General features: G+C 41.2%; 1 protein-coding gene across 2 annotated transcripts in view; it reads left to right on the forward strand.

Annotated features, from left to right (window-relative positions):
• The window catches only part of MIPOL1 (mirror-image polydactyly 1), a 196947-nt gene that overhangs the window by 16626 nt on the left and 153522 nt on the right, over positions 1–26799 (forward strand). Inside the window, exons 1-2 of one of the 2 annotated variants that reach the window (XM_035109093.3) lie at positions 15499–15562; positions 16164–16260. In XM_035109093.3, the coding sequence (XP_034964984.1) occupies positions 15518–15562; positions 16164–16260 (142 nt within the window). In that variant the 5' untranslated portion in view covers positions 15499–15517. Of the gene's footprint in view, positions 1–15498; positions 15563–16163; positions 16261–26799 lie in introns of those variants that run through there. The other variant, XM_088671979.1, reaches the window with a different exon arrangement.

Genomic DNA, 26799 nt, shown 5'->3' on the forward strand with positions numbered 1-26799 from the left:
CGTTCCAGATGGGTCCACAGCGTTCATAAACCGAAAATTCATAAACCGAGGTGTTCATAAACCGAGGTTCCACTGTATACCTGAAGGAGCAGCTCCACCTTCATTGTCCAGCCCGGACAATGAGGTCCAGCTCCGAGGGTCTTCTGTTGCTTCCCTCACTGCGGGAAGTGAAGTTACAGGGAACCAGGCAGAGGGCCTTCTTGGTAGTGGTGCCCTCCCTGCGGGATGTCAAGAAGATAAAGAACTACACAGCTTTGAGAAGACATCTGAAGGCAGCCCTGTATTGGGAAGTTCTTAATGTTTGATGTTATATTATGTTTTTATATGTGTTGGCAGTCACCCAGAGAGGTTGGGGCAACCCAGCCAGATGGGCAGAATAATAATAATAATAATAATAATAATAATAATAATGCCCTTGTGCTCACATAGGAGCTTTGACCCAGAGGAGGCATATGCTGACGAAGAGAGAAAGTAGGTTTTGTTTTGTTTTTTGGCCAATTTCTCCCTGCAGCCCTCCATATACCACCTACAGGAGTGAAAATGGGGAAAAAATAATTTCCCATACCTTTCTGTTACAGAATGCCCCTACTCGCTCAAAAGCCCTTCCATGAGGATATCAGCTTTATTCCACTCTAGCACCCACAGTGTGCTACACGTGTGTCTTACCTGGAATGATGAGTGGACATTTTATATTTGTCACCCAAGTTTTCTATTTAATAATCAAAGAAAAAATTCAGTAGATTTCAATAAAGACCTTTATATAAGTCCAAGTTGCTGAACCGTGTAAGTTGCACCATGTCTCAACAGGAAACTTTTAAAAAAGAAAAAAAACTTTCATTGAGCAATTCTGTATATCACCTTTTGTCATAGCAATCTATTTTGGGAGTCTTGAACTACAGATAAGATACTTATTGAAAATAGCTTGACCTTAAATTTACCTGCACTCCACCCACGTGTTCTGCAAAGGACTGCTTTACAAACACCCCTGTCCTGATGAATGCTCATTTCTACTCTAATTTCTTATCCAGGTAATACAATATGTCTTATGTCACACACATCATTTGTGTAAAGGTTTGCAACTTCTCATTACGCCACAAGACAAAGCCAGTAAATTCTTCTTTGTAGCCCAGGTAGCAGCCTCTTAAGTGAAAAAGACAAGCAACTAAAGAAAAAAATCCATATGTAAGGGAAAAGTCTTTATTTTAACATGTGAGTGAAGTTTAGTAAGTTTTTCTCCAACTAAGTGGTGCAGCAGTAAAACTGGTAGCATATTTTCAAAGCTAACAGGGTCTGTTATGGCTTCAAATTGGGTGGAGGACCACGTGTTGTGATTGCTGCATTGCAGAGGTTGGACTAGAACAGGGTCTCCAAACTAAGGCCCGGGGGCCGGATGCGGCCCAATCGCCTTCTAAATCTGGCCCACGGACAGTCCGGGAATCAGCATGTTTTTACATGAGAAGAATGTGTCCTTTTATTTAAAATGCATCTCTGGGTTATTTGTGGGGCATAGGAATTCATTCATATTTTTTTTCAAAATATAGTCCGGCCCACCACAAGATCTGAGGGACAGTGGACCGGCCCCCTGCTGAAAAAGTTTGCTGACCCCTGGACTAGAATGACTCTCCGGGTTCCTTCCAACTCTATGATTCTATTATAGGGGTCTCCTTAACACAGAGCTTTCCAAACTTTTCATGTTGGTGGCACACTTTTTAGACATGCATCATTTTGCGACACAGTAATGCAGTTTTACAGTTGTACCTTGGTTTTCAAACATCTTACAGTAGTTCTCGAACGATTTGGCTCTTGAACGCTGCAAACCTGGAAGTGACTGTTCCGCTAACTCCTTTCCAGCCCTAGGAGGAGTGCAGGGAACATTCGCATGACACACCTACACACTGCAACTGACACACTAATGTGGCGTGACACACGGTTTGGAAAGCTCTGCCTTATCAACTCTGAGCACTGTAACACTGATTAGTGTTAGAAACTCAGATATATAAGCTAATCGCCAAATGACACCTTAAACCTGGGTTACAATCACCACAACGGTATATCTAGGCACCATTTCCCCCTCATGGAGTTTATTATTATTATTATTTATTAGTTTCATTTCTATGCCACTTTAGATTTTAAAGAAAAAAAGTCAAAGCATTTTACAGCACCTTAAAACATCAAATAAAACAATACAGAATAAAACAAATGCAAGCTTCAAGTCACATATTTCAGATCCTTCTCTAAGTGACATTTTGCATTCCCCATATTTATTTACCTACTTAATTTATATAGCAGAAGTACTATAGGAAGCCAGTGTGGTGTAGTGGTTAGAGCAGGCATCCCCAAACTTTGGCCCTCCAGATGTTTTGGACTACAATTCCCATCTTCCCCGATCACTGGTCCTGTTAGCTAACTAGGACCTGATGCACTAGGACCTGAGAGATCAGTGTTCATATCCCCACTCAGTCATGAAGCTCACTGACCTTGGGCCAGTCACAGCCTCTTTACCTACCTCTCAGGGTCAGTGTAGTAGAGAATTAACTGAGGAGAGGTATGAACCATGTACTCCTTGAGGAAAAAAGTGGGCTATGCATGCAATAAATAAGCTCTTCTGCTTAGCTGCTTAAGAAAACTGGAGGGGCTAGCCAGATGTCAGTCACCAGCCTGATATCCAGAGATCTCCATGTGGTCTCAATTAGAACCTTGCCTGTTGCAAAATGCTCCCAGCGCCTGGCTAATTTCTAACAGTGCCCTTAATAGCACTTAACAGCTCCCAGCATTCTTGGGGGGAAGCCATGACTTCTTAAATTGGCAGGGTGTATAGTGATTTGAGGTCCTGGGTTGGATAAACATTAGTTCTCTCCAGTACAGATTCAACTGGACATAAACATGAGTTAAGTACATGGATCAAGAGAATGGGTTGGAGAAGGAGAGGGTGTTCCATTGCCCTCGTGGAAGTCATGGAGCATATGCAGTGATTTATAGAATTTCTGTCACAAAGCTACAATTCCCAGAGTTGCAGGGAAAGAAGGTTACATGACTCTGGGAATGGGGGCGGGGTGTCTCTTAACAACTCCCAGCACCCTTAGCAGACTACTGTGGCCAGGATTGTTTTGGGGGAACCCATGGCTGTTTAAATTGGTGTGGTGCTGCTTTAAATGTATAGTGCAGATAGATCCCTGGTTGGAATGTGAAAGTGAAGTTGCAGAGCAGTGAGAAACATGGTTAATTCTGATGTGTATATTAATACACATTCCATGCGTCATGGAAGGGCGAAGCTAGCTTGGTGCTCACTCCTCTTCCTTCAAGCAGTTCTAATCGCATGAAGAAAAGAACGCCTTTGATTTGACTCTCAAATTTAAACCTGCTTGGGGCTTCCCCTCCTCTTAAATATTTGCTGATTTTGCCATTGATTGCAGTTGGCATGGAAAGAGCCCTCAGGCCCCATAAGTCTCTCTCTAACTGTCTGATTATATTCTATGCAAGGTTGACCTCAGTTGCAAGCTTAAAAAGTGCCATTCCTCATTTATGGCATGATTCCAGAAATATCTCAACATTACTATTCTGAAGTAATATGCCAGGAATAGTTGGGAGCTGCCAGAGCAGCTGTAGTTTGTAGCAGGAACACAAAGCCAGATTTTCCCAGCTAAGACCTTCCAGAGCCCTAACAGCAAGCTTCCCAAAATCCATATCCCATTATGACTGCGAGAACGCAATTAATATTTATGGGTTCTGTTATGGAAATTGAAACGGTTGCTTTGGGATAATGGTAAAAGGTAGTTAACAGGGTTCTCTCCTGGGCCTGGTGTTGTTCAACATCTTTATAAATGAATTGAGTGTAGGAATTGAGGGGACAAACTGGAACATGTACAGAGGAGGGCGACCAAGTTGATAAAGGGTCTGGAAACCAAGTCTTATGATAAACAGTTGAGGGAGCTGGTTATGTTTAACCTGGAAAATAGGTGACGGAGAGGTGATGTGATAGTTGAAGGTGGTTATCTGAAGGGCTGTCACACAGGAAATGGAGTAAGCTTGTTTCCTCCTGCTGTGGAGGGTAGGTCTCAAACCAATGGCTTCAAGTTACAAGAAAAGAGATTCCGACTAAACATCAGGAAGAACTTTCTGGCAGTAGCTGTTCGACAGTGGAACGGACTCCCTGGGAAGGTGGTGGACTCTCCTTCCTTGGAGGTTTTTAAACAGAGGTTGGATGGCCATCTGTCATGGATTCTTTAGCAGAGATTCCTGCGTTGCATGAGGTTGGACTAGATGTCCCTTAGGGATCCCTTGAAACTCTACAATGCTGTGATTCTATAATTCTGTGATTCTCTGATACTCTGCTATTGTCCTGACGCAGTCTCTCCAAAGCTGCTTTTCAATAGAAACCTCCAATTACCTTGTGGAAAAATGATTTTCTGTTGAGACTGTGGCAAAAATTAAGGTCTTCCTCCCCACCTTCCATGGTCCTGACCTGAGACTGCTGTAGGTCAAGGGTGGGCCACATTCTGCTTCCATTCTGCCATATTCTGACCCCATCGACCAACTTTCACAGGCCTGTGGGGCAACCCACCTGTCACTCATAGGATGTCAAAATCCCTTGCTCAGTGGTTCCCAAGCAGGCAAAATTGACCACTGCATGGGGGAGATGAATTTTGCTTTCTCCTGGCAGGCAGGATTTAACCCTCTGCTCATCTGTTGATAGCTGAGGTATTAAATCCTCCTTTCTGCAAGGATTTACTAGTTTTTGGTTGCATTATCATTCTGTATTTTAATATGTTGATATGTCTTTTAATATTTTAACTGCCTGGAGACTTTATGTGGGATGTGGTATAGAAGTGCTCTTAATAATGAAATATATGAGCTGGTCATGACCAGAGGATGGATAACTGTGGCCAGGCCTGACCTCACCAACTGGAGCTGAAACTTATGGATGCCACAACCACTTGAGCAGTCACAGGAAAACTTGCACAGTTATTCATACCTGGCATTCAAAGAGTTTCTGTGTAACTTTCTGCACGATAATTGAGCTGCACAAATCAGCAAGTGTACATTCTTTCACAGAAACCTTTGCACATGTGTAGAGATCGCTTGTGCCTGTTTTTAGTGAAAGGTGTGAGCAAGCCTCCAGAAAAACGTCTACTTCTGCTTCATTGACTATGCAAAAGCCTTTGACTGTGTCGACCACAGCAAACTATGGCAAGTTCTTAAAGAAATGGGAGTGCCTGATCACCTCATCTGTCTCCTGAGAAATCTCTATGTGGGACAAGAAGCTACAGTTAGAACTGGATATGGAACAACTGATTGGTTCAAAATTGGGAAAGGAGTACTACAAGGTTGTATATTGTCTCCCCGCTTATTTAACTTATATGCAGAATTCATCATGCGAAAGGCTGGACTAGATGAATCCCAAGCCGGAATTAAGATTGCCGGAAGAAATATCAACAACCTCAGATATGCAGATGACACAACCTTGATGGCAGAAAGCGAGGAGGAATTAAAGAACCTTTTAATGAGGGTGAAAGAGGAGAGCGCAAAATATGGTCTGAAGCTCAACATCAAAAAAACCAAGATCATGGCCACTGGTCCCATCACCTCCTGGCAAATAGAAGGGGAAGAAATGGAGGCAGTGAGAGATTTTACTTTCTTGGGCTCCTTGATCACTGCAGATGGTGACAGCAGTCACGAAATTAAAAGACGCCTGCTTCTTGGGAGAAAAGCAATGACAAACCTAGACAGCATCTTAAAAAGCAGAGACATCACCTTGCCGACAAAGGTTCGTATAGTTAAAGCTATGGTTTTCCCAGTAGTGATGTATGGAAGTGAGAGCTGGACCATAAAGAAGGCTGATCGCCGAAGAATTGATGCTTTTGAATTATGGTGCTGGAGGAGACTCTTGAGAGTCCCATGGACTGCTAGAAGATCAAACCTATCCATTCTTAAGGAAATCAGCCCTGAGTGCTCCCTGGAAGGACAGATCGTGAAGCTGAGGCTCCAATACTTTGGCCACCTCATGAGAAGAGAAGAATCCTTGGAAAAGACCCTGATGTTGGGAAAGATTGAGGGCAGAAGGAGAAGGGGACGGCAGAGGACAAGATGGTTGGACAGTGTTCTCGAAGCTACGAACATGAGTTTGACCAAACTGCGGGAGGCAGTGCAAGACAGGAGTGCCTGGCGTGCTATGGTCCATGGGGTCACGAAGAGTCGGACACGACTAAACGACTAAACAACAACAAGTGAGCAAGCCTGTTCAAAAGCATGGGAGAAAGATTGAGGCACCCCATAAGCCAAAGGTCAGGGGGTAGAGGAGAAGTCCACACAGAACCACCTTCTGAAACCACTTCTTTGGAAAGCGGCAAACCACTGTAAAACTCCAGCAGCTAAGCTCAACTCAGATAAACAACCCAGAAGGTCACCATGGTAGATGGTTTCGAAAGTTGCTGAGAAGTCCAAGAGAACCAATGAGACAGTACTCTCATCACCCCGTTCATTTTCCAGTATGAGTCATCCACCAAGGAGTAGAAATGAAATGTTATGGGCACAGAAGTATGAAGTTTTGTAGGGCTCAGAGTTGTGCTTTTATTATCAAGGAATGATATGAGAAAATGGGGTAGTCATTGCTTTTGATGAAATGTTCTCAGTGTTCAAACCACAATTTCAGTTCAGAGGTGGAGATGATATTTAAAATGTTTCTGAACTACAGATTCTCTTGTTTTTAGGTAGCCATTAAAAAATGCCTATAACCTTTTATCCTTTTTGCTGTGAAAACTTCTCACCACCTGTTCTGGGCTGAGTTGAGTTTTCTTCTATCAATTTTTTGACCTTTAGATTTGCCAGTAATTTTTTCTAGCTCTGTGGAAATGCAAGTCCTTTTGTGGTGGAGTTTGTCATTACATCAAAACTTGGCATGAATAAGAGTGCTAAGAAAACAGGCTGTTTGTTCCCTGGGGAAACTATTCTATAAGCTAACTTTGCTTTTATATGCAGTACCCTCCTAGATTAAGTGATTTAGTTTAGCTTGGCCTAGGGCAAAACGTTTCAGGATATCTTACAAGATCCTGGTATCTGATTAACTCCAGGAAAATGGTGGTACTTTTTTCAGTTTTTGCTTCCTTATCAGTTGATGTTATAATGGAGATAGCACTTTATACATTTAATATACTCTTCCTATATGCCTGATTCAAATGGGAGGGATAAACTTTGTTTTAATTCTGTGATAAATTCAGCTAGGTGAACTTACATTTTCTGCACTGAACCTCTTCTGATGTGCTCCAAATATGAGTACGGTAAGTCTGTGGCCTGTGGGCGCATGTAACCTTATGACCCATATATGTTCCAGTCATGACAAAGCAGTGAAATTTCTAGGTGCCATAATGCCACAGAACAGTTGTTCATGGAACCAAACAGAGGGATGTTGACTGGGCATAACTGAAGAGGGATATGACCAGAGGTTACAAGAGGGTTGAAGACAAGGACAGCAGGGTTGAAACAGGGAGAAATGCCAATTTAGGATTAAATAAGTCACCTACCTGGGAGAATGGATATCTGAAAATGGTGTGCAAACTTGACAAAAACATAATCAAGGCAGTCTCCAGCTTGCCAGGGATGGTAACTTGTGTATATTGGAAAACTGGAAAAACATTCTAGTAGCTTGAGGTTGCTCATTAAAAAATATCCAGTGGACATGGGATGCAAATATGGATACACTTGTTGTTGTTTAGTCGTTTAGTCGTGTCCAACTCTTCGTGACCCCATGGACCAGAGCACGCCAGGCACTCCTGTCTTCCACTGCCTCCCGCAGTTTGGTCAGACTCATGTTCGTAGCTTTGAGAACACTATCCAACCATCTCGTTAAGAATGGATAGGTTTGATTTTCTTGCAGTCCATGGGACTCTCAAGAGTCTCCTCCAGCATCATAATTCAAAAGCATCAATTCTTCAGCAATCAGCCTTCTTTATGGTCCAGCTGTCACTTCCATACATCACTACTGGGAAAACCATAGCTTTAACTACTGTATAAGGACCTTTGTCGGCAAGGTGATATCTCTGCCAACTATTAATCTGCATTGTTGCACAAAAGCAAGGCCCACTGGGTCCAATGTGACTTCCTCCCATGTTTTAGCCTTGGTTTATTTACTTGCCATTTTCCTCCCCTTCTGCACCCTGAAATAGGAATTGGGGGGGGGGGGAGGCCCAGCTGCAGGGATGGTGGGTAGCATTGCTTTTCTTCTTTTGCTTTGAGTGACCTGGAACACTTGTATTTACAATTTAATCCCCCCTGAAGTTTCATTTAGGATGAACAAAGTGAATATTGGGCATTAGTGTGTAAACTCGTGGCTTTGCTTTCCTGTTGTCTCTTGTTATCCTTATTTCTGTGTTTTAATTTAGCCTCCTACCTTTCTGCAACTAAAACTACCATGTGTTTCTGCAGCCAGACTGTTGTTCGCACCGATACTGCAGTAAAATTACAACTACAAAAAATACAAATCAAATAAGTAGAGTCCTCACTTAAAAGTACTTCTTAGCCCTTACCACCCACAGAGCCCTTACTACCCACAGATAGCTGGGACCCTCCCAGCTATCACCTGGGATCTTTCCTTTCTCCTCTCAGCCTCTCGCCTTGGGACACAATGTTAACCTGTCTCTTCACCCGCTGACCATCTGCCACCCCCATGAGTATACAATCTCTGGACCTGAATAAAAGCCCCAAGTATAGGATTCCAAAGAAAAAGAAGAGAAACAGAAAAAAGAAAGAGAACAGAGAGAAATAAAGTAAAAAAAGACAAAAAACATTAGAAAAAAGATACAAAAAGAAAACTTCCAATTTTCCACCTGCCTGTTACGTTTTTTTAAAAAGAAAGATTTAAAACATCCAGTCCATGCTAACATCCATATTCTCTCCTTTCTGTTAAACAATATTTCTTTTAAGTCAGGGTGTGTCAGAATCATTCTTTTCTTTTTCCCATGAAAATTCCAACATGGGTTCTCTAATGGTTATTTTTATTTATAAATGTCAACCCTATTTTTCCTAGTTACAGGTAGCTATTTTTCCTTTTAACTTTACCTCCATTAAATTTCATCAACATTACTCTCCACTGTGATCACACATTGGAGCAATATTCTGTATATTTCCCCCACTCATATGTCCATTAGTTCATGTTTAGTTCCATATGTTCAATACCATTTCTTGTATTTCCATTTCCTGTTGTGTTTATGATAGTATCCTGATCTCCATCGGACCTTCCATTTCCCTTTTTTCCAGTCTTTCTAGAGAGAGTTCCATAACTTTAATAGCACCATTCTCTGAATTTCCTCCAGATCATATTCAGAAGACTTTCTTTCTGCTAGAAGGGCAGGACTGAAGTTTTCCCAAAGTCCCCGCCCCCACTGCTGCTGCTCCTAGTTCCATCAATACCGTATCCAAATAATTCCCCATTTTACCATTTATGATTTTATATTCTTCTCCAAATCCTTGAATGGAACTCATTTCCATTTCAGCATCACCATCTGTTTCTTCAGTTTAACTATTTTATGTTCCAGTGATGCCAACTTTTCATCAATTTGGTCTGGAGCACCTGAGTATTCCCCATTTCCATTTTCCTTGTTGTTGTTGTTTATTGAATTTATATACCGCCCTATACCCGGGGGTCTCAGCGCGGTTCACAGAATAAAATCACGATATAAAATCACAAAATACATATGGTAATAAAAATAAAAACAACAACTGAATAGCCCCCCCTCCAAAAAAAACATTTTAAAAGGGCATATTTCTTTGGCTCATTTTCTTCATCAAACATTGATCTGATCATTTTTAATTGTTCAGCCATCAATTGCTGAACAATACCAACAGTCATTGGGTGATCCCATACTGGATGCTTTTGATGTTCTGGATATTATTACCTTAACATTTATTATTTCCTTAAAATCACAGCTGCAACTTATATCAAAGAAAATTCCTTTCCCACGGCTGCTGGTGGCCACTTTAATTTCAGTTTTTTCAGCAGGAGCTAACAGAGAGATAGCCAAACCACCACTTCTCTCTCCCGGAAGTCCCCAAAGCCATGAACAGTTTTGTTATATGCTCCACATTTCCCCATGTGTCAAGAGGTTCAGTGGCAGTGCTACCTGGGTTTGGCTTGTCCTTTGGGAGAGAGATCACTGGGGATTTATGACATTTTTTTAATAGTTGATTTATTTTACATATTTTTCTTCTTCTTTGGTGATCACTCTAAGCCGAGTAAGATTGTCTTCCATAAACATAGTTTAACAGTGAGTCCGTAAGTAACTGTGGAGGCCAATTCTGGATCCACATGTCTGTCCACAGTGGGGACATTGGTTTCCAGGCAGGAGTTGATCACAGTGTGGATTTGCCAAGTATGCCTTCCTCTTAGCATGTTTCTCCCTTTCACCCTGAGTTCGAGTGTCTTCAAAGCCCATGACACCTTTGGTAAAGGCTGTTCTCCAGTTGGAGCGTTCGCAGGCAAATGTTTCCCAATTGTTGGTGTTTATACTACATTTTAAAAAATTTGCCTTGAGACCGTCTTTAAAGCTCTTTTGTTGACCACCAACATTACACTTTCCATTTTTAAGTTTGGAGTTTGTGCTCTCTCCCTCCCTCCCTCCCCCCTTCCCTCCCTATTCCTCTCAATTACACCACAACTCTTGTTTCGCTCTCACTCTCTCTCACATCACACACACCTTACTTTTTTCCAAACTATGATAGCTTTTCATTCCAATCACCATGTCAGAAAAATATAAGCCCTTCTCCCCCATAAAGGAGACATCCACTGGTTATCCTATGCCATGAGGTAGACTAACATCTATTGAGGGGGCCATGCTGGACTGGTGGACACAGTCAATGAATCCAAGTGTTCTGAATTAGCTGCTCCAGACTAATGACCACACCATGTTCCACCATCTCTACTCAGAAGTAAAACTCAATGGCTTTAATTGTGATTATGTATTATTATTCTCAAATAAGTATAATTCTTTTTTTTCTTTTTTTTAGTGCAGCAGGTGATTATAGCTATAAAGAAAGTGGAAGTTTCATAGATGGGATATATATTATATTTATAACTTGGTGGTTTGGGAAGTTTTTTTTTTCCTCCAAGAAAACTTGGATTTTAAAAACAATCCATTATTTTCTAACCAAATGAAATGATGTCCTTTTGCATTTGCTCTGAAACGTCATAGAAAGAGTGGCAAAATGTTTTTAGAAGTCAGGAAAAGTAGGAAACTAACAGGCAAGAAGCAATTTAGATGGGGTGGGGAAATGGGGCGGCTTCAGGGGATGTTAGAGGCCACATAAAACTGGGTCAGGCTGCAGGTTGCCATAAAGAAATAGTAACATACTTCCCTCCCCCTTCAAATCTGGCATCGCTGTAAGATGGTGGGGGAACTGCCAGTCATCAGACCCTGGTCTGCGCATGGGCCTTCCTCTCTATTCCCACTGTGTTGCCTGGGTGTGGTGTATGCATATATCAGCTTTACCCCCTTCCCTTTTTGGTCACACACCCTTTTTTGGCCTTGCCAACCACCAGCAAATATTTCCCAGATGGTTGAGCCCAAGGGATGCAGTTTTTGGGCTGAGGAACAGTTTCCTGCTTGCTTTAAGGCAAATCTATAGCGATAGCCTACCCACATTATAATCAGGCAGAAGTCTCTCAACACTATCCTCCTCTCAGAGGAGGTCAGTTCCTGGGACTATATATATATATAGCAATCACTGTTTTCCTGGAGAGGTCCCTGGAAATGCTTATAGTTTGCTTATGGTTGAAGCTATAGCTGAGCGAGGTTTTGGTAAACTACTGCTTAATTTCATTAAAATATATAAAAACAAGATAGACAGATGTGTACAAAGTCTTGGGTTTGAATCTGATGCATCTTCTTGCAACGAGACCTGAAGATCTAGTCACATGTTTGTAACTGCAAAGCACCTATCAATTAAGACCAAATAAGGTGCGTGCCAGGAGCATACCTGCCAAGTTGCTGTCGGAGAAATAAGGGATCGGGCTGGAAGAGGCAGACCGGAAGTAGCGCTGCCGCCATTTTGGGACTGGGCGGAGCATGTTCAGAAGTGACTTTTGATGCTGCTTTGCCCAGTTCCAAAATGGCCACCGTGCCAGAATAAACTGGGGGGGGAATCCTTTTTTTCAGCTAGGAACAGCTGGGAAAACGGGGATTTCCCGGGGAATACGGGATACTTGGCACCTATGGCCAGGAGAGACATGAGCATTACTTTTTAATAGGAACCCAGTCCTTTGTTCTGGAAATGCTGAAGTTTCCATTAGAGTTAAGATGTGTTGTGTGTATTTACAGAAAGCCTGAAACCTTAAGATGTAGACGTGTTTCTTTTAATTGTTTGAATTATGAGAAGATCTCGTTCTTGCTTAAGAATACAGAAATGTACCAGTAGATCTGTTATTAAAGATTTCTTCCAGCATAATGTCTGAATCCAAATTCATAAAGAGTTGGAAAAAATGAGATGTCTGAGCTATAGGATTCACAGGGATTTCATATGAAGCCTATTTAATCAGGATAACACTGTTATTAATATTCATAGAGTCAGCTGGAACACAAATGACAGACTACGGGGCCTAAAAAATTTTACTTGGTGAATTTATTAAAAGCAGCTTAAAAAATTAATGGAATTCAAGTAAAGTTGGTGAAAATGAAAATCTTATGTTAGCAGGGGGAACAATCTTTATTGGAACTTTCTTTAAAACCATCTTGCACTGATATCTTTGACAGATTTCATCAGTACTTAAAGGGGGAGGATGCATGAATGGTCATTTAAAAGGATTTAAACACATTGGCACATTAATTTTTACATGAATAATAAGTAGTTTCCAAAAGCAATTAACTTACAGTGTACAAGATTTGAATAGAAAAATAAGACCATGGCGTTAAAGGGCAAAGTAAATGTGCTGTACATTTTAAAATTAATAATATGTCTTCTAATAAAATAATTGAATTCGTATCTACAAAGGTTATTTAAAAACATTTAAAGTTTAATAAGATAAGAATGTTTTGTTGCCAAAAAAAAAAAAACCCCAGCATCCATGGAGAGACTAAAGCACAAAGTCTTAAAAGTGACTCAGGGTTGTGATTCAAATTCCATATTATTGTTTGTTTAACATAACCTTTCATTTGCTTCTGTCTGTTAAGAGAGGGTGGTATACTCTAGTATCTTTTAATTTGTATAATTTGGCAATGCTTAGTTATGTTTATATATGTTTATGCTTTTTACACAAATTGCAGTGTCTGGTGGCTGATGTAAACAAATATCCAAGTGCGTCTATGTTCTTGATTTGTTTAAAGCTTCAAAAACACACTGACACATTAGTGATGCCTGTACAGAAGAGGGCTGTGTGTGGTTTCACAGCTATATAAAGCTTATTTGCTTCTCACTTTACCGCAACTGTAAACTAAATAATATAGGTTAAAAGATAATTATTATAATTTTACGGTATCTGAAAGCAGCTGTCCAATAAAACCCCTGATTCAGTCAACACCAACAGAAATTATTTAACTGTGATTAAAATTACAACGTAGCCCCAATGCAGCTAAAATTTGTCGCACTTAAGCCTCATTGATATCAAGTTAGTCACAACTAACTTGTTGACTTCAGTGGGTCTTAACTAACGAGCTAGATTGTAACGTGTTTTGTACTCTGAAAATAAGTTATTGTAATCTGTGTGCATCTTCAGTATACACTATTTAACATCTTAAGTGTACACTATTTAACAGCCTTCATCATCATCATCACTAATTATTTTAGTTAGTAATGTTTGGTTATGGAGTATAGATATATAACCGAAGGCACTGGTAAGTTTCCCCAGTGTGGTTTTAAAGATTTTTAAAAAATGTATTTTCAAAAATTGACTGTATAGAATAGACTGTTAGAAATAGAATATTTTCATGGCTGTATTACATCAAACCTATCATATTTCCTGAAATAGCCTTAAATCTTTAATACGTTGGTTAGGGAGATTATTTTAAATGTGGATAGGATATAATCCCTGCACAGGGGAAAAATGTACAGTGAAATCCTATTCATCTCTACTCGGAAGAAAGTCCTATTGAGTTCAGTAGGGCTTCCTCCCAGCTATAAATGGATATAAGATTGCAGCCATCATCATGCAAGACAACTGCGCCAGTTCTATATTTCTGTGGAAACATATTTTGGGAAGCCTTTTCCTAAATTGTGTGTACATTCCACAAAACAGACATTTGGATAGTCTTTATACGTGACATTGTAAATGATTTTCTCCGAGCAGGTTATATTTGTGTAAGAAGTGCTTTGTGAATAAAGCTGTCCGTCTAATTCTATTGCGGATCAAGAAGACTCATTTCCCTGCAAGCCCATGAACGCTGGCCATGTGTAATTTAAGTAATTCTTGCTGGCAATCTGCTATGGCTACTGCCACAGTTGATGGTTTGTGCGTGCAAAATGCAATAATGACTTTTAACCTTCAAAGATTCTCCTGTGTTCACACCTTGCATTTTGCCATACTTCACATGAGTGTGGCTGTTGGAGTGGATAGTCACAGTCGATATCCAGGAGAGGGCAGCATTTTCCTATACCAGGTGTATAAAAGAGCATGGCCCTGCTTAGACTGCCAATGTTTCTTGTAATTACTCCCAGTATATTTGTTGCTTGCTTATGAATTAACTTGCATTTATGGAACTAAATCATTCCAATCATTTAATTACACCTGAGGAGCTGAACTATAATTGCTTGCTTCCAAGTAGGATCTGATATGGCTTGAGCAGTATTAATTTGGTGTTTACTTTTCTGAGTGCTAAAAGCATTAAACTGATTGTGCAGTGGGATTACATTTTACTAATTGCTGGCATTCATTAGCTGGGTAAATGGCGGGGAAATATGACTGTATATTGTGGAGGGATAAAATTGTGGTTTTAAATAGTATATTACTAGGCACATTAAGGCCCTAAGACATGTTTTAAAATACTCCAGAGGTTATTAAAGACTGTATTTTCTTCATCTCTTGCTATATGAATACCTTATTAAAAGACTGCAATTATTATGGACCTTTTTGTGCAATATGTAGAGGAAAGACTTCATTGACTTAAAACACATTCCTTTGATATTAATAATAACCTTCTATATTTCCAGCTAATCCAAAAGTAAATGAGGAACTTAGATATATGGGGGGGGGGATTGCCAACCCGAAATCAACACAGAACTGAAAAAGCCAAAGTTACAGCTTCATTTGAGGACTTTTTGTAAGGAATTCAGACTTCAGGGTCTGAGGTAATATTCTCTCTCACTCCTGAGAAGAAAGTCCCTTAAAATCTCTCATCTTGCTTTCACTGTGTATTCTTAGAGCTGAATCAAGTACGGGCTATATAAGTTACTTATCTATATATTTTTTAAGTGTTCTTGTTCCTTATTTTGAACTTGTTAACCATATGGTGGCTAGGTTTCTCATTTCATTTTATGGCCGTCTGGGGTTCCTAAGAAGTAAACTTTCTTATTATAGGAAACATGAAGAACAAGAGTAGCCATGTTGGACCGGGAGAGGAAAAAACTTTCCAAAACCCATGGTTGGGTAATACCTTTATTAATACCAACCAAAAAGTCACAAAACTGTGATAATACAGGCATAATAACTATAATTCCACATTGTCTCTAATGAACATACTGTACTATTCTTACAAATGAAAAATGTTAACGTGGTGATTTATGTATCTTAATACGAATCTGAAAATATTGTGAGAACTTTCTCTCTGTAATACTTGCATATATACCTAAGGATTATGCAGAGCAAAACCTTGACATGACCTAATCCTGCATTCACTACCACTTGTAATGCAGACCAAGAAAAAAGTAATCATATTTGCTTTCCTGGACCTACTCGTTCTGTTTTGTAATAACTGTTGCCAGGATCAGGCTTTGAGGACTAATACCGTATGTTTCTCAACACCATCATTAAATTCAACAGAGAACAGAATAAATCTATCTGAACTGAAAGTGTGAACAAAAATATATTTTACTGTGAAAGTCAATTTAACGTCACCTGTTAAAATAAACAGGTTTTATTGTCCTTTTATAAACTTTTTTTTTGGAGTCATTTGTCTTGTAAATTCTCTGACAAATAAGGGCAAGGTATAGGTGTGTTCTGATATATTGTTTTACCTTTATTTATCTAGACTTGGCTTTACTTTAGCTCTGAAGTCTTGGAGCAAGACGCGGAGCCCTTGCCAGATCAAACAAGTTCAGAAATACAAATGGAGGACTGGTCAAAAGGTAAGGACTTCTGAGGTATTGATACATAACCCCAGGGGCTATGCCAATGCTAGGCAAGGCCTGGATGGAATGCATTTGTTCTTGCTGGTAGGTAAAAGTGACTGTTTAAAAATGTTCACTTCTTTTCTGTTAAGTGATATAAGGATCATATATACGTAGCAGAGGGCCGGACTGCTATCCTAACTGCACAATGGCTAGGAAGCACACCTGAGTTTTCTTTCTATAATTACAGATAGGAGGAGGTATTAGCATTGGGGCTTCAGTGTGTGGGACTCGGTGGGGGGGTGTTAACCCTTTGCAGCCATGATCTTGACAGTAAGTATCTGTCCTATAGAGCAGTTTGCTGGGGGTGGGAGAGCTCTCAATGGTATGAATGGGAGTGTGTGTCGTTGTCCCCGAGGTTAATTGTCGCGGGGGAGGGGGGCAGGAAGCGATATTTACAGTCATACCTTGGTTGTCGAACTTAATCCCGTTCCGGGAGTTCATCCAACTCTGGGAATGGTTCGAAAACCAAGATGCGGCTTCCGATTAGCTGCGGGAGCTTCCTGCACTCAATCGGAAGCTGCGTCGGGCGTTGCAAACCGGAACACTCGCTTCCAGGTTTGCAGCCTTCAGGAGCCAAAACGTCCGAGTACCAAGCCGTTCGACAACCAAGGTACGACTGTTTTGGATTCATGGCTGCTGAGGGAACAGTTAACGTTTTTCCTCCCCCATGCATTGCAGTCCCAGTGCCAATTGGGGAGAGGGACTACGCCTTCAATTCTAGAAAGAGAAGCCCTCGACGTGTGTCCTAGCTGCACCATCTATCCTGTCAACCCATTTTCCTTGCATCTTACTCCTGTAGGCCTCCTCGCTTCATGCCGTTCCAAGTGAACTAAACCTTACCTATCGCACGTACCGTGGAGAGTTGCTCTACCATCCAACGCTGCAACGTGAGCAAGAGTTCTGAAAGTTACAGTTCTGAAAATTATAGCCCACGTTGGGAGCAGTTCTGGCTGCCTTGCCCTTGATAACAAAGAGTAGTTCCTCCCCCAAGCACTCTTTTCCTTCCAGTTCAGATGCAGGAGCAGAGCTGGGGGCAGTAACTTGGTCAGGAGGAGAAGGCAGCTCAGGCCTAACCGTGTGTCCCCCGTCCCCCCCAGAATGCTTAGGCAGAGACACATACACGGAAACTCGAGGACCTTCAGCATCTGTATGGAACTCGTGATTAACAAAACATTAGTGGTTTGTAGTTTTAGTTTCTGACATTAGTGTAAGTTCTGCTTATTTTAATGATGACATTACTGCCACCATTTGTTGAAGGGTGGGTTGTAAGTGCAGACAGTAAGCAAGCAAATAAATAAATAAATGGGGCATCAGCTGGGAGGAACTACCTTGTCGCTTCCAGAGGTCAGTTCAATTGCATCTGGGCCGTGAGAGGTCCACATGTGCAGCCTTGGCAAATGGATCATGGGTGCAGAGAGAGAGAGAGAGAAGTGGCATATGTTGCATTTCTTTGCACGTGCTGTTCCTTGTCTTGCTGCTTTTCTTTTTCCTGAAAGGGTTTAGAACATCATTATGAATGCAATATAATGCAGGAGGAGACCTGCCCCCCTTTTAGCATTGGAGAGCCGTAGTGGTGGTTCAGTAGAGGTACACTTCACGGTTAATTGCACTACACCCATCTCTCTCTAGTTTCCAAGGAAGCAGTGAAAGAACATCAACACTAGCAATTCATCCATTCTTCCTATCACCACCAGCTTTAGAGTCAATATCAAAGTGACTGACTGATTTCATTCTCTCTGAAGAATATGCACTTTGATCAAAATTAAAAACAGAAAACCCTTTTTGTAGTATTGTTTTAATTTAGGTGCATCTCTGGTTGACCTAGCAGCTCTAAATTACAGGCTCTGAAAAGCATCAGCTTCCTGTTTCTCCTCATAAGACCAAGACCAAGCTGCAGGCATGGAGAATTTACAGGCTAGCAACAGCATTGCCTAGTGCTAATCCCATACAAACTGAAGAGAGCCAGTAGCCAAAGCAGCCATCTCATTTGCTTTGCTTTGCTTTGATTTAATAAGCAGTTAAATGCAATGTGCTACAAAGGAAAGATTAAAAAGCAAGGAGGAGTGTGGAGTTCTTCAAACATAAAACTGGGAAACGGGCTGGAGGCAGGGAACTTGACGTCTATAGTTAGAAACTGGATTCTGACTTGACCAAGATTCAAACCAGGAGCCTCCTGATCTGTCTACCCGGGGTCCCTTGTGGCAGAAGAGTCAACGTTGTATAGAGAAGGAAGAAGGAGGAGTAAATGTTATTTACGCCACAGCTGTGAGTGGCTTGCCACAAGAAACACAAAAACATAATAGATCAGAAAATCCCTAGTTAGAATCACATTACGTTCACACTTGTGTGTGTATATGTCCCAGTGCTTCATGTTGCTTCAATCTCTGTCCTGAAGGGAACTTACTCCTCCCCCCCTCGACATATTGCTAACTTTCCACTTAAGCTCTCCTAAGAAAGGGGTTTCTCTCATCTCCCTTCTCCCTGACCATTTCTCTCCCGCAGAGCTTCACTCTCTGTGGCGCTTGTATGAATGTAGAAGGAGGACTGTTTCCTAAATGTCGTTTGGGCCCTGTTGTGTGAGTGAACAGGATGGAGAAGTGTTAAAGACTGGAATCTAGAGAAGGTGAAGCAGCAAAGTCAGCGCCCTGTTGTACCAGCATATTCTACTCTTGGAATTGGGAACCGTTTTTTTCAGCCCCCAAGGGGTTGAAAACTATTCAGGGGCTGCTTGCCAGAGGTAGGGAGAGCCAGAAGTATCAGCGGGTAGAGCCATTGATGTGATTTTTTTTTACCTTTGTACAGTAGGCTACATTCCAGCCATGCAAAAGCCAGAGATTTCTCTAAAAATTGATCCATCCAGGCAATCAAGGGGCATTATCACAGTTCAGTGAGATATTATAGCCAGACAAAAGCACTCGAGGGCACAGAGAGAGGGTGATTTGGGGAGAGTGTCTAAGACCCGACGGAAAGAGGCCTAGAAGGCCACATCCAACCTGTGGACTGGAGTGCCCCACCCTACTGCTCTGTTTTTACAACAGCTCATGAAATGGGTCCCCAAAGCATACAATATAGAGAATTTATGGGGAAGTGGGTTAAATGTTGAATATCACAGGTGAATTTTAGAAAGAAAGAAAGAAATCTCCCTTGGGAAGCCATCCTAACTATTATGTAGACTGTTTTGACATGAGTTTCCTTTTTCGTAGTTGGCAGTGGGGTTGGTTGTCCTGATCTCCACAGGAAATGTTTCCTTGACTTATGGCTGTTCCATGAATGGTCACTATATCCACTTGTTGAATTCCTTTTCCATTATTGCCAGATCAAGGTTTTTAAGATGTGGCTCAGAGGAAACTGGACAACTGTAACTAACAAAATCCGAAGGTGTCCTTCAGGCTCCCCTTTTCACAGCCAGCAACAAACATCTATTCATTATATTACATTTTAGAACCTCTGTAGCCAGTTCAACTTTAGTACCTTTAGGGGTCACTATACCCTAAGAAAGGTTCAAAAGGTTAATTCCTTCAAAGAGACCACTTGCAAGTTCTGCAACTTATACATTAAATAGTACCAGATTACTGTAACATCTTGGCATGCATAGTCCTTACACACAGTGGGCTACATAATCAATTGGCCAATATGAGTTATCCTTTTGTTTATAAAATTCCAAATTTTTGCTATGGAATGTGCATTTTGTGTTTTTTGACTGTGTAATACAAAACAGAAATTATGTTGATAGAGAGACGTTTTTCACACCATTAAGGAACAATGTGGGATAATAGTCTTATGAGCTATAGGGGGAGTATGCTGTATGGTGAGACCCTTCTAACCCCTGGAATCCAGCAAGTGTTAAAATGTAAACCAGGCTAGTAATTGCCCAGGTGATGGGCTACTAAGGGGAACAAAGGAAGTGGATCTGAGCAAGATCTCAAATGGGTGGGGCACCCCCTGAGTGGGGCCCCTCCCCCAACTCAAGGATAGTTAGAAGGAGAAAGGCTGACTTGAGAGCAGAGAGTTTGTAGTGATGTGAGCTAGAAGCAAAGCAGCAAGCTGGAAAGAAAGAGTGAGAGATTGATGAGTTCTGTTTGAATCCAAGGCTGCAGCTATGGTGGCCATTTAGGGCTTTAAAGGTCAGCACCAACACTTTGAATTGTGCTTGGAAACGTACTGGGAGCCAATGTAGGTCTTTAAGTACCGGTGTTATATGGTCTTGGCAGCCGCTCCCAGTCACCAGTCTAGCTGCCGCATTCTGGATTAGTTGCAGTTTCCAGGTCACCTTCAAAGGTAGTGCATTGCAGTAGTCCAAGTGGGAGATAACTAGAGCATGCACAACTCTGGCAAGACAGTCTGCAGGCAGGTAGGGTCTCAGCCTGTGTACCAGATGGAGCTGGTAGACAGCTGCCCCAGACACAGAATTCACCTACACATCCATGGACAGTTGTGAGTCCAAAATGTCTCCCAGGTTGCACACCTGGTCATTCAGGGGCACAGTTACCCCATTCAGAACCAGGAAATCCCCCATACCTGCCTGCCCCCCCCCCAAAAAAACAGTAGTTTTGTCTTGTCAGGATTCAACCTCAGTCTGTTCGCAGCCCATCCAAACTGTTAGCAATCCATCCATGGAATGGGGTGGTATGCAACAGTTTATTTGTGTTCCAACATACAGTAGTTCAGTTTGCAAAATCCCTAATCTGTCATGGCCATTGGAGACTTAGGAAGTATGCGTTAGAGCTGTAAATACTATTCATTTTTGTGTTGTGATTCTTTTACGATCTCTCCCCCAACCACACCCTCCGGGGTTAGGATTTTATTCAGTTCAACTTAGCTGCAGTTCAGAAATAATGGGCTCATTCAAATAATTGCACATGGAGTTTACACATAGCTGCCAAGTCTCCCGCTGAAAAATGTGGGATCAGCAGCAGCGCAGCACCGGAAGTCGCTTCTACGCATGTCCGGACATGCGTAGAAGTGTCTTCCGGTGCCGCGCTACCCATGTATGGGCACCGGAAATTGGGCGGCGCCAGAATCCAAAATGGAGCCTCTCTGGCAGGTAGGAAATCCGGAGGATTTGCGGGATTTTTTCCAATCTGGGCTGCCAGCAGGAAACGGTTTAAAATACAGGGGATTCCCGCAAAAAATGGGAGAGTCTATGAGTAGCTGATGTGGTGCTGCCCAGATGTCGGATCCCAGCATTGGCCATGCTGACTGGAGCTGATCTGAGCTAGATTCCAACAATTTCTGGAGGTTACCTTAGTATTATGGAAGAGTTACTGTGTTGTGTATTTAAACATCTTTTCTTTGTTCACCACCCCTTTTTCCATTCTTAACCCATGCTAGATCTTTATTCAAGATGCTGACTTTTTCTTTCTTTCCTTCATGGCAGTGGGGTTAGAGGGGCACAAGTCAAGTCTTAACTAGGAGATAGTGTTGTTGTGATCATCCTGTCAGCTGCCTCTCATACTATCATTTTTCCATCATCTATACACAGCAGAATGGCACTTGCCAAGAAGGTTGGCAATCACTACATAAACCTGGCAGAGGCTCATCTTGACGGTTGTTCGCAGAATAAAGCAAGCTGCTTACATCTCAGTTTCTCATCCAAGTAGTTGCTCAAACATTTTCTGCAGGGTGCCTGATTCCCCTTTTTCTCATGAAAAATGATTTATGGTTGCTGGAATTCCAGTGAGGAGTACCAAACAGTTCATATACAGTAGAATGGGTTATATTCCGTTACTAGTGATGGTTCACATGGTGCCCTCCTGCAGTTTCAGACTACAACTCCCATTAGCCCCAGGCAGCATTGCCAATAGCCGGGGATGATAGGAGTTGTTGTCCACAGCATCAGGAGTAGTTCACAACATCTAGAGGGGAGCAGGCTGGCTACCCTGATCTAAGAACTCACAACCTTTGCAGTAATTTCCTCTTTTTCTTGCAGAACCCCGTAAAACCTATAAACATGACTCCATTAGTTTCTTCTGATGTATTTATTTGTCATTAGAAAGCAAGAACCTGCTACAATTCGTAAGTCCATCTCATATGGAGAAAAGCCATTTGCCCCTGTTTTCAGAACTCTAAAGTCCTTTCTGCCTCTCATCCAAAACTGCAACGACTACATAAAAGAAGAGAAGGGCCCCCAATTCTCTCTAGTTACATATGCAGTGGTGGGAGTGGCTTGCGCTGCAGCGAGCAGCACCGGCCAGTTCTTTATGGTCCGGAAGGGGACCAGAGTGAAGACTACCACTCCATGTCTGTTCCCTTGAGCGCGTCCCCCAGGCCACCACGGATAGGCACAATTCCAAACAGGGTCTGGTGGGTGACCCACGATGCTGCGCTGCGGCCAGGGGGTGCAAGCCAACAGCCACATGGGAAACTGGCGTGTTCCAGGGAGGTGAAGGAGCTCATGTACTGGGTCACAACCACCACCCACCTTTTATGGATGGGTTGAGCGGCCATTATGGATCAGTGAATATAAGTGATACTTGGTGTATACAAATGTAAAAAAACCAAAAACCTGAAGGATGAAGAGCAGTGAAGGGGATTTGGGGGCAAAGGCAACTATATTCAATATTTTTTAAGTTAAATACTAAGTTGACCACTCTTTCCGCAGCTTTTTCTTTTTCCCTTCTTCCTCAATTTTATTTTATTTTTTGAATACTTTGACATAAGCAATACTGTGAGGAGCTAAAGAAGAAGAAGCTGCTTGCATCTAACTCATAAGTTCCTTCTTGACGGAGCAACCGAGTACCTAACTCTTGAGGTTTGATTTGATTTGTTGAAAACCGATACAGTATATTGAAAAAGGAGAGCAGTGACTGCTAAGTACCACTGTTCATTCTCAAAGGCAAGTTGGCATCCCTTAATGCTGTATTTCTTCAACTTTAATATAATTTGGTGTTTACCGCTTGGACTCCATGGCTTTGCGTTGCCAGTATTGTACACTTTTTGGAGTTGACAGGTATTGTGTGTGCTTCCAAATAAGGTTTAGGGAAATTATCACGTACTGCAAATGTCTGGCCATTGCTTTGCTTGCAAACCCTTTTGGATAGAATTTTATTATCAAGAAGTGTAAAGCTTAAATTTAGACCAGCCTTACTACAGGTAAGATGAGCAAAGACATAACCTTTTTTTTTCATTAAAAGCCAGTTCATGCCCCCCCCAGGGGGATGCATCAGAGATGAAATGAGATTATCGAAGATTTCGCCTGCATGTTTAATGTACCGTTTTCCAGAGAATGACGTTTATCGGCGCATTATTGCCTAAAGTGGCCTTAATGTTGTTGTGATGCTGGCTAAAAAAATAAAACAAGTATTGTAAAGGTATGTTATTTCAGTAAGGCAAGGGGCACTTGTGTGTGTGTGTGTGTGTGTATTTGGTGTGGTTGTCTAATTTTGCCATTTTAAATTATAAAATTTATCATATTCGCGTTAATACCTGAATAAATTTGGGTGACAAAGAGGATTTCTGTTTAATTAAAGGGTGTGCAGGGACATGACCTTGCTCTAGATAAAAAGGAAATTTAGATAATTAAGATTTGGATAATTGATGAGGAAATATATAATAAGAGTGTTATCTGCCAGGTGTCACAGTAACACTAATATATATATATATATGAGAATGAAAGGCTTGCTTTCCTCCCTTTTTATTATTTATTTATTTTAAAATGCTGGTTTAGATAGAAAACCCAAGTGCTAGTTTGGCTGAATAAAACTCCACCAGGCCCTGTGTTTGGAAATTATGTAATAAATCTATATAGATTGTAATGATATCTTGAAACCCTGTATTTAAACTAACCTGAATTACAATGAGAGATAAACAGAATATTTACTCATCCCTTATGAGCTGCTGCTGATATGTAAATTTATTCTTCTACTTTGCACAAATATACTTTTGAGCTACTGCTTAAACACTTCAAGGTCCTTAGCCAAACAGCTTTAATGATGCCTCCAATATTATGAAAGTGTGACATTTGACAAATACCTTGTGTAGTTGTGATACTGCGGTAAAATATAAACAACACACAAAGAAAACCCGGCGCATCAAATCAGTGTGCAGCACCTAGATAATTTATAATTTTACTGTTTATATCCATCTTGACTTCTTTTTTTTTTATCTGCCAAAGGCAGGTTTCATTTGGATTCTTAATCTGAGATTTATTTGGTGGATCTGGAAGTCATAGCTAGAATTCCCACAGGAAGTGGTCCATCTACCAACAGATTAAATTGCAGTCCTGCAGTTGTTAAGGGAGCTCTGCATTTAACACACATGCATACTCGCTCAGTCAGCCCGGTGGAGAAAAATTAAAGTAGTAACCCAGGTTTAGGAACAATGTAGCTAAAAAGTCCCATATTTGCTGAATGACAAAGGGTTATATAGCAGCATTTTCATTTTATTATTCGCGCTTGAATTTCTTGTTTGCTTTGTTGAGTCTGCTGACGAATACTAATAAATGCCTGCAACAATCCAGACGGGAGATGCCTGGCAACAAAGCTATGCGGTGGACCTCCCTGATCTTCTCCAGTTCACAACCTGACCTTTTGAAAAATTGCCTGGGCTAAGCTGCAGAATTTGGGTGTAATGGTTATTGTTAACTCCAGCTTTAGGATTTATTAATTTGTGTGATCAAGACTTACCTATACTTCAAAGTTTCAAAAGACCAAACACAATCATCCGTCCATTAGAACTAACATTGTGTTTCATTGAAATTGCCCTCCCCGCTTCTTCTTCGTATTCTTCTTCTTCTTTTTACTATCTGTCTAGCAATACTGCTATTTTGATTGTATATGCGTGGAATCTCAAAAATGGTCTTAATGCCCAGGCACAGAACGAAAAAATCTGCACAACTGCAACTGATTTCTCTCCTAAATCTAATGCTGGGAAATAATATCATGTTAATGAATTGCAAAAAAATAAAAAAAATAAATTAAGCAAATGCCTAAGGAAGCTCGTGATATTTACACAGTAAGTGCTTAATGATCACAGTTGACACTGAGTACTAAAATTATGATTAGCCAGCTTTGAGAAGAGGTTATGCAAGGTGGTATCTGCCAAACTGGGCTGGCAGTGGTGGTCGCTAAATTTAGGCTTCAATCCTATGTACACTTACCTGAAAGTAAGCCTCAATAACTATGATTAAATTTACTTTTAAGAAAACAAAAATAGAATTTCATTAATGATAAGGTTTCTTGAATATGAGAATTACTACCTTTGGGGTTTCCTTAAAATTGCCTTTCTACTAGAACCTCAATGGCTACTAAATCTCTCTTCATTTTTATCTTGCAAATGGCGTTTATTTTAATGATCTTACATTATTGTAGTTTTTTTGTGGTTGGTGGACCATAACTGTTTTCGTACAATGGTATTTTGAGTATTGTTATTATTATTGATTGCAATACTGTACATGTACACGGTGCATAACACAGAAAAATGAGCACCAAAGGACCTCTGATCCAGGGACCTCGCGTTCTAAATATCAACAAAGTGGGGAGAGAACAGGAATTGGGAAGGAAAGGCAGAAGTAAGGTTAGCAGGAGTGAGCATAAACCAGTGCAGTTACAGGTACTTAAGCTTTGTTTCCATTTTGTGTGGCCAGGGTTGAAAATAAGACTGGGAACAAAGTGGGAGCACTCAGGGTAGGACTCTAGAAAGTGAGGCATTCACCTAAATCAGTTTCAGGGAATTAACTTTGCAATGTTCATTTAGGGGAAGCATATGTGGGCACCGTGTTCTTGACTCAGAATTCAAATGGGGATTGATTCATTAACAAAAGACAAAAAACTTGTCATCTAATTGTACAGTGGTACCTCTGGTTAAGAACTTAATTCGTTCTGGAGGTCCGTTCTTAATCTGAAACTGTTCTTAACCTGAGACACCACTTTAGCTAATGGGCCTCCTGCTGCCGCCGTACCGCCGGAGCACGATTTCTGTTCTCATCCTGAAGCAAAGTTCTTAACCCAAGGTACTGTTTCTGGGTTAATGGAGTTTGTAACCTGAAGCGTTTGTAACCCGAGGTACCACTGTATTATGTTTCCACTTTAGAAAACAGTAGTGTTGTGGTATATAGCCTCAGATCCTGTTTGTGCAGAAGCTCCCCAATTTACATCAATTTCCAGAACAGCCTCCTTGAGCTATGCCTTGTGCTATTCCTGTGGGCCTTCCAACCCTCAAGAGCAGCTTTTCACAGGGCAAAGACTAAGAGGCTGGAAGAAGCCTCTGCATGGGCAGAGTTGCAGTCATGCATCTCTCTGTTCAGCCCCATGAAATGGTATTGAGCACAAAATTGTGCCTACAGATGGCACAAGTTTAATTATGTTTGTTTTTATAGTGTCAGAACACATCTGGCAGTCCTATCTGAATTCTTTAATAAATCACAAATTGGATATTTCTAGGTCTATTTTATATGTCTCTTCTAGCTGACACAATATATGTATTGATCAGCTCTCTTCTACAGATTTTTGTCTTATTACTTTAACTAAACCTAGGGCTTACGTTGTAACACAGAGA

The sequence above is a fragment of the Zootoca vivipara genome, chromosome 1, assembly GCF_965207765.1.
Source record: "Zootoca vivipara chromosome 1, rZooViv2.hap1.1, whole genome shotgun sequence".
In the NCBI taxonomy this organism is placed as follows: Eukaryota; Metazoa; Chordata; class Lepidosauria; order Squamata; family Lacertidae; genus Zootoca; species Zootoca vivipara.